The sequence below is a fragment of the Chenopodium album genome, chromosome 19, assembly GCF_948465745.1.
Source record: "Chenopodium album chromosome 19, dcCheAlbu1.1, whole genome shotgun sequence".
Lineage (NCBI taxonomy): Eukaryota > Viridiplantae > Streptophyta > Magnoliopsida > Caryophyllales > Amaranthaceae > Chenopodium > Chenopodium album.
In genome coordinates this window covers 3,259,735-3,273,672 of record NC_137852.1, presented here as the reverse complement: position 1 = coordinate 3,273,672, position 13,938 = coordinate 3,259,735, and the positions used below count along the sequence as shown (strand labels likewise).

Sequence of the window (13,938 nt, the reverse complement as noted above, 5' to 3'; positions counted from 1 at the left end):
TCTTATTCTAGCTGTTTGGTGATATTATAAATTAATGGTTGGTCCTGGAAAAATTGAATAATAAATAAATAAAAAATAGGACTTGTCTTCCCCTTGATTTTCTGCTATACATGTAATTTTGTTTAGCAAGTATTCTCTTGTTTTCTTGTTTTATTCAGATGTCTGCTAATCAATTCTTCTCTGTCGTTCTCTCTTTCGCTTTTTCTCTGTTGTTCTTGTGCGTTGAAAAACGAACAACTGGAATTTAACTATGTTGATGTCAAACTGTTTTTTTCCGGTGAAGCATCTGTGATTGTGTTCTTGAGCAATTTATGTGTAATTGTGATTCTCCCTCCAAAGAGACTATACTGGAGCTAACTAGTTTAGGACTGAATCAAAGAGTCATGATATTTTCTTGGCCTTTTATGGGTGCTTTCGTTAAGTGATAGATTTGGGAAAGTTGATTACTTGATGTCGGTTTATGGTCGTGTGCTTCCTCTATAGAGGTTTTAGATTTGCCCATGTATGTTGTTGGTCAAATATAAGTAATTTGATGAATAATCTACGGAGTGTACAACTTTGAAGACTTGAAATGACTTATCTGATCACCAAGAGATGGATTGTGCACTTCTCATTCAGCGAGGAATGGATTGAGTTTACTGAGTCTTGTTACACTTTGCATTAAGCGATGTTAACCTTATTATAGATTCTTGTACATGTCGTGGTTTAGCAACAACTGTTGGTAGACTGGTAGTTATTCAATCCGCCCAGAAATTGTAGTCACATAGGGTACTTGTTGGGCTCTTCCCTCACCCGGTCACCCCCTCCCCCCTAAGGCCCTCATTTTTGAAAATGAAGTTCCAATATTCGTAAATTTCACTAGCAAAGAGTTAATCAAGCTTGTCTCCGTACACACTAATCCCTTGTTATTTCAATGGCTGGCCAAATGACTACTCCCTCCGTCCCTAAATTACATTCCTCTTTGTAAATTTACACGGGAATTAAGAAGGGAAGAATAAGACAAATAACAATAATTAGATAATGCAATGGGAAGTACAAAAATAGATTAGTTATTACTCATGACTTGTCATCAATCCTTGCAAAAAAAAAGGACCAATTACATGCTCCTAATTAAAATTTTTTAACCAATCATATTCATTGTAATTTGGCACAAGGATTATGAGTGAGATTAGGTAGGGATGAGTGAGAAAGCATTAAATATAAAATAGAAAAAAAAGAGTTGATTTACTAAAAAAACTTACCAAAAATAGAAAAGAGAAATGTAATTTTGGAATATCAAAAATAGAAAGGAGGAATGTAATTTAGGGACAGAGGGAGTACCATTGTTCAACCCACTGTTTCAAACCGTATACGGAAACCATCTCCTTCACTGCATTTGAAGCACCTAAACGTAGAAGTTGGTGTCTTTCTTCTGGTCACCAATGGAAGTATTTGTCCTTATTACTAATGTGAAAGAAAGCACGGCCTGCCTATGCCCGTTCAAGAGGAATTGATTCTAAGTCCAAGCAGCACATGCCAGCTGACGTGGTCATCTATGGTGGCTGAGAAATCATGTTATACTTTGTGAAAGTTTCACAAAAAAAAGAATGACTTCGTATATATGTATCGGATTGACGCAAGTCACGCAACCATTATTGTTGGCAAGTAGTCTTTGTCGAGTGAAGGGAAGATTAAAGGTTTGTGTAAAGGAATTTCCAATTAAAGGTTAATATATACTATTGATAATTAATAGTCTAACAGAGAGAATATGTATACAGAGTATGTAGATAAGGCAAGTAAATTGTAAAAGCATAGAGTACAATGTGTATGCAACATACGTTTCTCAATCACTAGATAGCCCGGTGTCTTAAAGAGTAAACATTGAGCAGTGATGTTTAAAGGGCTACTTTACGACGACACCGCTGTTTCAGTGCGGAGTATAAGGAGGTGGAGGATGCATAAGCGATGAAGATAGGCAGATAGCACAAGTGGAGCAAAAACCAAAAAGTCCCACATTGGATATAGATAGAAGGTATTAGCTGGAGATGTTGTTTATAAGCAGAAATAGGTATTTATTTAAAGTATGATCCTTCAGGCAGTTAATGGGATATGATGAGTGGTCATTTTTCACATTTTATATTGCGAATTGGGTGTCCGCCCCAAGCCTTATTTACGACAATATGGGCACCCCAATATTATACCATCTGATCCCTATTAATAATTTTTTAAAGAAAATTCTCCAACCAAAATTGTACAAATTTTTTTTGGTATAGTTTTTACTTTCATTTATGTCAGCTTCTTTTTTTTTGTTTTTGTTTTTGTTTTTTTGTGTTTTGTTTTTTTTGTGTTTTTTGTTCTGTGTTTTTTTTTTTTTAAAAAAATGTAAATATCAGTTTTTGTTAATAAAAGAGGTTGTACAGTAGTTTAAAACAAATGAATATAAGCTTTCTAAATGCGGCAAACAATATTAACTGCAGCTACTCAAAGTACACACCGGCCATTTTGGCATTTTGCTACATATTCGGGTAAACTTGTGTAAAGTGAATGAAATGGTGTTCATGAATAGCTAGGCTTTAATGGAGAAATTTTAAAGAAGATCTTCAAAGTCTGCAATAGAAAAACGAAGAGGCTTCAATAAACTTTGTAATCGGCTTCAATGCAGAAGAATCGACTTCAATACAAGATCCTAATACACCCCTAGAGTCCATTTGGCCATTTGGGTGTATACAATCATCCAATATGTCTTTCAACGACCAATTTACCCGTTTATAACTTGCGACGATTTCATAAATTCAAGCATACCATAGACATTTATGACAACAAATAATGTCATATATGGTTCCAAAACGGCATTATATGACCCTGAGATGTATCTTCTAGACTCCCTAGTATCTCAAGAATTTTCGAAATTGGGTCATGAAACCCCAGAATTTTACAAAAAGCATGGATAATAGCCTTTAATTTTGGAATTTTTTGACTTTTTTTCGCTCGAAAATAAAAATTGTTGAGATGTTTACCACGGACCCTAATGCCCTCCGGGAGTCCAATTGGATGAGTGGAACCATCCAAGTTGCCTTTAAGCATCCAATTTACCCGTTTACAACTTGTACCGAATTCATAAACTCGAGCCTACCACGGACATTTATGACAACATATAATGATCATATATGGTTCCAAACGACATTATATGACCCTGGGATGTATCCCCCATTATCTCATGACTTTTCGACATGGGTCCCGAAACCTCCAAAATTCCTTAAAAAGCATGGATAATAGCCTTTAATTTTGGAATTTTTTAACTTTTTTTTTTCCTGAAATTAAAAATCACCAAGATGTTTACCATGGTCCCTAATACCCTGCGGAAGTTTAATTGGGTGGGTGAAACCATCCAATTTGCCTTTAAGCATCCAACTTACCCCTTTTTGTACACGTTTTTTGTATTGGCTATAGCTTTCATGAGGCCTTTATGTAGCCGAATAATGGTCATATATTGGTCGAAACAACATTATATGACCCAAGGATGCATCCCGTAGTGTTCCGTGATTTTCCGACATTGGGTCCCAACACCTCCTAAATTGCCCCGATTTCGTATATTATAGCCTCATATTTGACTTCCGTATATTATTTTTTCACCTGATGAGATTATGCATCCAAGTAGTTCAATGGGTTCCCAAATAGTGTGCAGAACCATCTCATTTATCCTTAATAACCATGTCTTAAGGCAAAGTCGACATATGCTTAGATGACAAAACTATCTCTAAGTATGCCTTGTCTTTAGGTGCACATATCTTGTGCACATGCCACACACCCCCTTGGCCCTTGCACCATCCAACATCCTAAACACTTAGGCTTTGTGACTTGTCTCAATCCCGTACTTAGTACTTCTAGCATAGAAAATGCGACCCTAACCTCGTTTTCTAAAATTTAGGTGTTTTTGGGGAATATGGTGGGGGGAGGGACGAATCGAAGCGACATAGGGCTGAATCTCAGTGGATCATGACAGCAAGACCACTTTGCCACTTACAATACCCTGTCACGTATTTAAGTCCTCTGCAAAGGATTCAACCTGCCGTTCGATAGGAATTGTACTTTAAGGCGACTCTCATGGCGCACATGAACTTAGCCTACAACACGTGCCCTTTGGGGCCAAAGCCCCTAATGTAGGACGATAGTCAGGCGGCGGGCACATGCGTTGCTTCTGGCCTGAATTTTGACTAAGAGACGAGGGTGAGAATTGATCTTAGAATCTCTTAAAATCGGGCGAAACTCTAAGCATTTGAGCTACCGTTCACTCTCAAAAGTAACCGTTGATGGTTGTGCAAAGTTAAAATAACAAAATTAAATAAGACCACGAAAACATTTACACGCTCTCAAAACTGAAAACAATCCCAAAAAAAAAAAAAAAAAATCGAAAAACAAACTACTCCAGAATCCGAAGTACATGACTTTGTAGCTTTTGATTTCACTCTCTCTCTTACAAATCCAGCCACCACAGACTGCCGTTGTTATCGCCGTACTAAAATCTTGCTCCGGTAACACTGAATTTCATCCCTTACTCTTATTTTCTTCTTCATTTTTATGTAATTCAATTGTAACCCTAATTCTTTTGCTCTTCCACTTTCATTGAATTTCAGCCCTAATCGTCAGTGATTCGTCTCATCTGCTGCCATTGAAGGCTTCCGCTTAACTCTTCTAAAGGTGCTTCCTTTAATTCTTCTCAATTTTGCTTATTTTGTCATTTGTTTGGATTTTATGTGGGTTTGCTGCAAATTTGGGTATTTTTTTAGGGTATTTTTGTTTGCGGTATACAATGCTTAATTTTAGTGATCTAAGCTGTAATGCTGTCTATTTCTTTCGTTTCACTACTTAATTGTTCTTAATTGGAGTATATATTTTTGGTTAATTACTTATGATGATTGACTTGTATCTGACTAAATTTCTAGGAAATTGACAAATTTGTCAAAAGTTTTGCTATTTCCTTGATTACATTGCTTAAATGTGCACCGCGTAGTGTAATTGCGGATGCTGAAAATTCAATTTGCTGTTAAGTAATGTAAATAGTATAATGATTGGAGGGAAATTTGAGTCTAAGCATATTATCTGAACATACTCCAGATCATAAAGATGAATTTAATGTGACTTTCTCTTACTGCTATTTTTTTAGCCATGAACTGTCCTTGGACTGATTTTCTGGCTTTATATTTCAGATTGACAATGTAAGTAAATAAAGATTAAAGCTTGAATATTGATAGAAAATGGAAAAAAGGTTTATAAAATAGGGCTATCACCTCTCTAACTATGGCTTGAGGCCATAATTCTCTAAGGTCTCCCTTCAATACAAATTTCTGCCTACTATTTCCTTTTCTCTCCTCCCTTTGTTTATACTAAAACTAAAGACTAGTAACCTAATAATACTATAATACAAATATTGCCCCAGTTAGTGTGTATTGCAGGTTCATTAGATGTAATTAGTACTCTCTGTTTGGTTTAGCCACCAGAACAGAATAATAATGAATTAGTTTAGAAAGATGATGCAAAGTGTAAAAGTATGCATATGATTGTGGCTTTGGCATATCAGGTATGAAAATGTAGGGCTGGTGTATTATTTATGCCATTTAGGGCTTCAGTAAACTTGGATGATATATCATCAAAAGTTGACCTTTTCTTTTGGCTTTTAAAAGAATGAGGTTTCAAAAGGTGTGCCTGGGCACAGGGCAGAGTCGGGTGCAACAGCTGGCGCCCTAGCTCTGCCAAGCGCAAAGACCCACAAAAGTTGCATGCCTCTGTGCTTTTTTCCTAGACTGCTATTTGCACTTTTGCACCTTATGTTGTATGGTGTCAATAGCTAATGTGTATTACAATTTTATTAACAAAATCATCATCTAACTTCGCAACGGTCAGATTAAATTTTATACTAGAGGAGAAAGAAATCCTGCATCCACCAATTCCATTAGAAGAACCCTAGCTACGATCACATGACCCTTCCACTTGATCTTCATAAAATTTTTTTCTTGACTTATTTAATTGATTTTTTTTTTTCTTACATAAATAAAGTGCGCTTCACCTACAAATGGCTGAACTTTGTTTTCAACTGTTTTTGTTGATTCTTTCTATGATGCAATGATGGATTGTATGTCTTCTTTCAACATTATTTTTTTCAAATACATTGTATTATTTGTGGGACTGAAAAATGTTATTGTGAAAGTTAAATTATGCATTAATGATCCTGCGTCAAAGTGATGATGATAATTTGACCGGCTGTGGCTTTGTTTTAATTCACTCCTAAAATTTCAACCCTGCACCCCCTTGTTTTTGCTGGGATCAATTCTCTTTGATTAGGTGTCATTGAATGCAGAGGAGCTTTGTTATTATCCTCTGATTTCTGAGGATTACTGTTATCATTCCTTCGTGCTACTACTATTGCTTTTAAGTTCACATCCTCTTGTTTACTTGTAGTTTTAATTTAGGTTTTGATTTCTTTCAAAATTTCAATCTTAGGTTAATGGCAAAATTAAAAAAGAGAAGACTTGCTGAAGTAGCTTCAAGACAAGCTGCTGAAGTAGCTTCAGGACAAGCTGCTGAAGTAGCATCAGGACGAGCTGCTGAAGTAGCGTCAGGACGAGCTGCTGAAGTAGCGTCGGGACGAGCTGCTGAAGTAGCATCAGGACAAGCTGCTGAAGTAGCATCAGGACAAGGTGTTGATATGACGTCAGAACAAATTGCTGAAGTAATTGCTGAAGTAACGTCAGGACAAGTTGAAATAGCGTCAAACTCAGACTCAGCTTCTGACTCAGACTCTGATCATGAGAATACAAGGGGTCGTACTGTACTTGCAGCGGTAAGGAAGGTCATTCAGAAAGGAGAGAAAATTTGCTTGGAATGGAATGCAGCAAAAATTCCTTGTGGGGATCACCGACCCATTTTTGCCACATTAATTGGTGTAATTGTACGTGAGCGAGTTAGCATTACCTATGAGGAGTGGTCCCATGTTCCAGCAGAACTCCTGAATGAAGTGTATGATGACATTACGGTGAGCATATAGTTTAACCTTAGATATTTTTTTATTTTGATGCACCAGTAATGCATATGTGTCTTGCAGAAAGGATTCATTGTTTTGCCTGATCGAAGAAAATGGATTTTAAGGCGAGCTGCTGAGCGATGGAGAGCTTTTAAAGCTAGATTGGTGAAGAAGTACCTGTACAAAAGGTCTGGAATGATAAGAAAGAAGGTGCCATTAAAATATTCTTTTATATCTCAAAATGATTGGGAAAAGTTCACTGCATATTGTACTAGTGATAAGTTTAAGGTATTATTCTATATATTCTGTATAATATTTGTCTTTTAAATATATTGTTTCATATGAGTATTAAAGTTGAATTAAATCACATGAAAAGGAATTGAGTGAAAGGAACCGAGAAAAGGCAAATATGAAGACGTCAAGGTACCGAGGGGGGCGAAAAGGGTACCAGCATTTTGAACAAGAGATTGTAAGTTTGATTGATTTGTTTGATTAAAACTATTTGGATTTTAACTGTTACACCTGATTAACTTGTGTAATGTTAGGCAAAAGAATTCGAAGCGCAGGGGATCCACATTGATAAGGTGCCTCGACATTTGACTTGGCTTAAAGCTCATGAAAATAAAGAAGATCAAACCTATGCACCCGGTGATATGGAAATCGCTGAAGCAATTGTAAGATCCTGCAACTTGCAAATTCTCAAAAACATTTATCATTTGCTAACTAATTTGGTTATTCATTATTAAATGTTAGAAATCCCTAGATGCCCAAGCTAAAAAAGGTGATTTGTCTGCTATGGGCCGAGATGATATTCTAGCAAAAGTATTGAAGAAGCCTGAGCATGGTGGTTGTGTCAGGGGTGTTGGATCAGGCATCTCAAATAAGGAGTATTTTGGGTTTGCTGGGAGACCAAAAGTTGGTCAAATGCTGGATCAAATTCAAGCATTGCAATCTCAAGTGACAAGAATGGCAAACATGCAAAATTTTATGATGGCTTATTTCATGGCATGTAACCAACCGGCTATCATGCAGCCCAACCCAGAGCAAATGAGACAGCTCATGGCTGGTGGATTCGGGTTTGGCTTTGGCCAATCTAATGGTAACAATAGCCAATCTGGCCAATTTGGTGGTTTGGGCGGGCAATTTGGTGGATCATGTGGTCCATGGGGTGGATCCGGCTTTGGCTTTGGCCAATCTAATGGTAACAATAGCCAATCTAATGGTAACAATAGCCAATCTGGCCAATTTGGTGGTTTGGGCGGGCAATTTGGTGGATCATGTGGTCCATGGGGTGGCTTTGGTCAGCTTAACCCATTTGGGAATGGTGGCCCATTTGGGAATGGTGGCCCATTTGGGAATGGTTTCCCATTTGGGAATGGTGGCCCATTTGGGAATGGTGGCCCATTCGGGAATGGTGGCCCATTCGGGAATGGTGGCCCATTCGGGAATGGTGGCCCATTCTCTGGTAATGGGCAAAATGTGCCTGATCCCTCGGTTTCTTCTGAGCCTCTGGCCCTCCATTGTGAGCCACTGGTTTCTTCTGAGCCTCAGGCCCGCCTCCATTCTGAGCTTGAGAAAAGCTGTGTTCCTGAGTCCCAGGCAGTTACAAAAAAAGGCCGAACATTAAGAACAAGAAGAAAAAAAAGCTAGTTTCTTAGCCCTTCATTGGTGACCAGACTTTTCACGAGGTACACATTCTAATATTCGTCGTTCATAACAAATTTTTACATTTTTTATTTTGTAAATTTTGCATTTTGTTTCCTTCTAATTTCTTTTTCTTTCAAGTATGTTTTGCAAACTTTCTTCCATAAGCATATCTTTTTACTCTATTTTGTAAAGTTTTCTCAAACCTTAAACCATAATTTTTTAAACCATATTTTTTTTAGGACCAAGGTTTTGTTGTTGTTGATTATGTTGAATATTGTTTCTTTGACCGTTTGTCTTTTGCTGACATTAGGGTGACCTAAACTAAGGCTAGTGTTTTTTCTTTTGGAAGTAAAAAGTTTAGTACTCCGTAGGATTTATTAACGCATATCATGGTGTTAATCCTATGACTCCTTGAGTTCATACTAACTGATTCAGAACAGCTGTTAGTAATTCATCTTGCCACTGCATGGGATAAACCAAGGCTAGTAGGAAAGCTTGAATAAGACCAATTAGGCAAAGGGAAATGGCAGGGGCACGGGAGAGGGATAGTGTTGATGAGCTTGGCATTAGAGAAGTATGAATCGATGGAGGGGCTTAGTTATAGTAGGTCAATTTCCCACATGTGCTAATTTTAACAATCATCAGTATTATGCTATGCATTTGGGTTATTGAATTAATCTTATAATTTTGCTTACTACCTCCGTTTTGCATTATCTGCAACAAAGGAATATTTTATATCTCACAAATAATACCCCTTTGTTGCAGATAATGCGAAACGGAGGTAGTATTTGTTAAGCACTTTGGTTATTTTATTTTTTTTTATTTTTTATTTTTTATTTTTTTTATTCTTGTATTAAATGTTTTTCTCTAAATGTAATGTAGATTGTGGAAACTCAATCCAGTCACCAATCTTTCAACTGCAGTTGCTGACAAGGTCAGGGATTTGTTGGTTTAGTACAAACAAGCTGAACATCTTTTTCATTATTTTGGGACTACTCAATTTGTAATATTGGTTTTCTTTCTTTTTAAAGAAAATATTATGGACTTTGGTGTTGTAGATCATTTTGAATTGGTGGGAATGGATATTAGCTCTGTGATGAATGCCAGAATTGTGGTTCAGAGTAACTATGTTAGGGAGTGAGCAAGGCCAAGGCAGCCGGACTCGAAAGGGGCCGGTACTGGATTAACAATTTTTTCAGGATCAGAGTCACCAGGATTAATTTGGCTCCAGTACGGTCTAATTTTATACGGTTGGACGTGATTTACAAATTGAAAAAAAAAAAAAAAAAAGCATTCACAAACATTTATTTTACCATGATTATCAAATTAAATCTAAAAATTGTATATGTAGAATCCAAAACCAACATAGTTTGAACAAGAACAAAGTGAGCAAATATTTGAACTTCCGACTGTTCCAAAATCATATATTCTGTACTTTTTAAAATTCAAAATTAATATTTATTAGGAAAAATAATCCTAATTTTATATTATTTCATATGATCTCAATTTTAGATTATCTAAACTTTGAGGGTTATATACTTATATGTAGAGCTGTCAAAAACTGACCTGACCCGAGAACTCGACCTGAACTGGCAATGCTCTGAATCCAACCTATACCTGGACAATGGGGTGAACTAGTGACCTGTAACCTAACCTGAACCTGACCATATGTTAACCGACAACCGATTTGATCCAATATTTTTTGATCTGAACCCGAACCTGCTCCCGACCTGAGAGTAACCGTCAACCGATTTAATACGACTCAACAACAATCTGTACCCAAACTAGTACTCGACTTAATTAGAACCTGTACCCGAGTCATGGAAGGTTTAATAAAATTTATATGCCTTTTGTTCAACTTATATACTGGTACAAATCTGTAAACCCACAATCCGATTCAGCTTGTATACTTTTTGTTCTCTATCACTCATATATAGGTTTAATAAAATCTTGATAAAGCTGATCAAATTATGGAAGGCGTAATTATATAGGTTCAACTTGAGCACATTTATATTTATTGGAATTGAACTTGAACCAAAACCCAACTCAACACTAACTCGAACCTGAATGTATCATCTATTAACCCACTCAAACATGACTCACACACAACCCGAACCTAAAAATGAATCAGATCTGAATTTGGCTCGAATTGAACTCGACATATATCCGAAAAGATGAACGACCCAAAATAAACTCAACTGAAATTGACCCGACGTGAACTTGAACCTGATACGAGGCTAGATTGACTCGACATAACCAGATCCTAATCTAGCCCGAGACATGATTTGACAAAGCCCAAATCTGACTTGAATACCCTACTCCAAATCTACTACAATACACGAAATCGGAGCGATTTAGGAGGTGTCAGGAGCTGGTGTTGGAATTTCACGGAACACTATGGGACGAATCCCAGGATCATATAATATTGTGTGGACCCATATATGACCATTATCCGGCAACGTAAAGGCCCCGTGAGAGCTTATATCCATACAAGAGGCATGTACGAAAATGAGTAAAATGACAATTTAAAGGCAAATTATGGATTATATAGCCTTCAATTTTGTAATTTTTTGACCTTTTTTCGTCCGAAAATAAAAATTGTCGAGATGTTTACCATGGTCCCTAATACCCTCCAAGAGTCTAATTGGGACGGTGAAACCATCCAATATGCCCTTAAACGGTCATTTTACCCGTTCACAACTTGAAGTGATTTTGTAAAATCAAGCCTACCTCGGTCGTTTATGACAACATATAATAATCATATGTGGTTTCAAATGAAATTTTATAACCCCGAAATGTATCCCTTAGGGTCTCAAAGCTTTTCGCCACCGGGCCCCGAAACCTCAAAATTTCCTCAAAAAGCATGGACTATAGCCTTAAATGTTGTAATTTTTTGACCTTCTTTCGCCCGGAACTAAAAATTTCCAAGACGTTTACCATGGTCCCTAATACCCTCTGGGAGTACAATTGGGTCGGTGGAACCACCCAATACGGCCTTAAACGGTCATTTTACCCGTTCACAACTTGTACTGATTCCGTAAACACAAGCCTACCTCGGACGTTTATGACAACATATAATGATCATATATGGTTTCAAACGACATTATATGACTCCGAGATGTATCCCTTAGGGTTTCCAGGCTTTTCGCCACGGTGCCCCGAAACCTCAAAATTTCCTCAAAAAACGTGGATTATAGCCTGCAATTTTGTAATTTTTTAGCCTTTTTTCGCCCGTACATGAAAAATACCGAGATGTTAACCATGGTCCCTAATACCTTTCGGAAGTCCAATTGGGTGTGGAACCATCCAATAAGCCCTTACACAGTCATTTTACCCGCTCATAATATGCAGTGATTTCGTAAACTTAAGCCTACCACGGACGTTATGAGACCATATAATGATCATATATGGTTTCAAACGGCAAAATATAACCCCGAGATGTATCACTTAGGGTTTCCAGGCTTTCGCCATGGTGCTCCGAAACCTCAAAATTTCCTCAAAAAACGTGGATTATAGCCTGCAATTTTGTAACTTTTTAGCCTTTTTTCGCCCGTACATGAAAATAACCGAGATGTTGACCATGGTCCCTAATACCCTCCGGAAGTCCAATTGGGTGTGGAACCATCCAATAAGCCCTTACACGGTCATTTTACCCGCTCACAATATGCAGTGATTTCGTAAACTTAAGCCTACCACGGACGTTTATGACACCATATAATGATCATATATGGTTTCAAACGGCAAAATATAACCCCGAGATGTATCACTTAGGGTTTCAAGGTTTTTCGCCACTTGGCCCCGAAACCTCAAATTTTCCTCAAAAAGCATGGATTATAGCCTTCAATTTTGTAATTTTTTGACCTTTTTCCGCCCAGAAATAAAAATTTTCAAGATGTTTACCATGGTCCTTAATATCCTCCGTGACTCAAATTAGGTCGGTGGAACCATCAAATATGCCCTTAAACGGTCATATTACCTGTTCACAACTTGTAGTGATTTCGTAAACTCAAGCCTACCGCGGACGTTTATGACAATATATAATGATCATATATGTTTTCAAACGACATTATATAACCCCGAGATGTATCCCTTAGGGTTTCAAGGCATTTCGCCACCGGGCCTCGAAACCTTTTTCCTAAAAAGCGTGGATTATAGCCTTCAATTTTGTAACTTTTTGACCTTTTTACGCCCGTAAAAAAATTGCTGAGATGTTTACCATGGTCCCTAATATCCTCCGGGAGTCAAATTGGGTTGGTGGAACCGTCTAATATGCCCTTAAACAATCATTTTACCCGTTAACAACTTGTAGTGATTTCGTAAACTCAAGCCTACCACGGACGTTTATGACAATATATAATAATTATATGTGGTTTCAAACGGCATTATATGACCCTAAGATGTATCCCATAGGGTTTCAAGTCTTTTCGCCACCGTGCCCCGAACCTTTAAAATACCTTAAAAAATGTGAATTATAGCCTTCAATTTTGTTAATTTTTGACCTTTTTTCGCCCGTAAATAAAAATTGCCGAGATGTTAACCATTGTCCTTAATACCTTCCAAGAGTCCAATTGGGTTGGTGGAACCGTCCAATATGCCCTTAGACGGTCATTTAACCCGTTCGCAACTTGAAGTGATTTCGTAAACACAAGCCTACCACGGACGTTTATGACAATATATAATGATCATATATGGTTTCAATCGGCATTATATGACCCCGAGATATATCCCTTAGGGTTTCAAGGCTTTTTGCCACCGTGCCCCAAACCTCAAAATTTCCTCAAAAAGCGTGGATTATAGCCTTCAATTCTGTAATTTTTTGACCTTTTTTTGCCCGTAAATTAAAATTGCCGAGATGTTTACCATGGTCCTTAATATCCTCCGGGAGTCAAATTGGGTTGGTGGAACCATCCAATATACCCTTAAATGGTCATATTACCCATTCACAACTTGTAGTGATTTCGTAAACTCAAGCCTACCACGGGAGTTTATGACAACATATAATGATCATATATGTTTTCAAACGACATTATAAAACCCCGAGATGTATCCCTCAGGGTTTCAATGTTTTCCGCCACCGGGCTTCGAAATCTCAAAATTTCCTAAAAAAGCGTGGATAGCCTTCAATTTTGTAACTTTTTGACCTTTTTTCTCCTGTAAATAAAAATTGCCGAGATGTTTACCATGGTCCTAATATCATCTGGGAGTCAAATTGGGTCGGTGGAACCGTCTAATATGCCCTTAAACAATCATTTTACCCGCTCACAACTTGCAGTGATTTCGTAAACTCAAGCCCT

General features: G+C 37.4%; 1 protein-coding gene and 1 non-coding gene across 3 annotated transcripts; both read left to right on the top strand.

Moving 5' to 3' along the window:
• The first annotated feature begins 2,083 nt into the window (after window positions 1–2,083).
• Window positions 2,084–2,191, top strand: LOC145596358 (small nucleolar RNA Z279/snoR105/snoR108). The gene has a single exon (XR_014103201.1). It is a non-coding gene; the product is annotated as a small nucleolar RNA Z279/snoR105/snoR108 (small nucleolar RNA).
• A 2,158-nt stretch (window positions 2,192–4,349) lies between these two features.
• Window positions 4,350–9,753, top strand: LOC145595082 (uncharacterized). 2 transcript variants are annotated; one of them, XM_081651439.1, is made up of 8 exons: window positions 4,350–4,511; window positions 4,614–4,677; window positions 6,478–7,009; window positions 7,079–7,285; window positions 7,374–7,466; window positions 7,543–7,671; window positions 7,751–8,685; window positions 9,527–9,753. In XM_081651439.1, exons 3-7 carry the CDS (start codon window positions 6,482–6,484, stop codon window positions 8,645–8,647), a joined length of 1,854 nt encoding a protein of 617 aa, XP_081507565.1. In that variant the 5' UTR covers window positions 4,350–4,511; window positions 4,614–4,677; window positions 6,478–6,481; the 3' UTR covers window positions 8,648–8,685; window positions 9,527–9,753. The 2 variants fall into 2 exon arrangements, with proteins under 2 accessions (XP_081507565.1, XP_081507566.1); XM_081651440.1 differs by lacking the exons at window positions 4,350–4,511; window positions 4,614–4,677 and having other exon boundaries at window positions 6,275–7,009.
• Window positions 9,754–13,938: the final 4,185 nt, after the last annotated feature.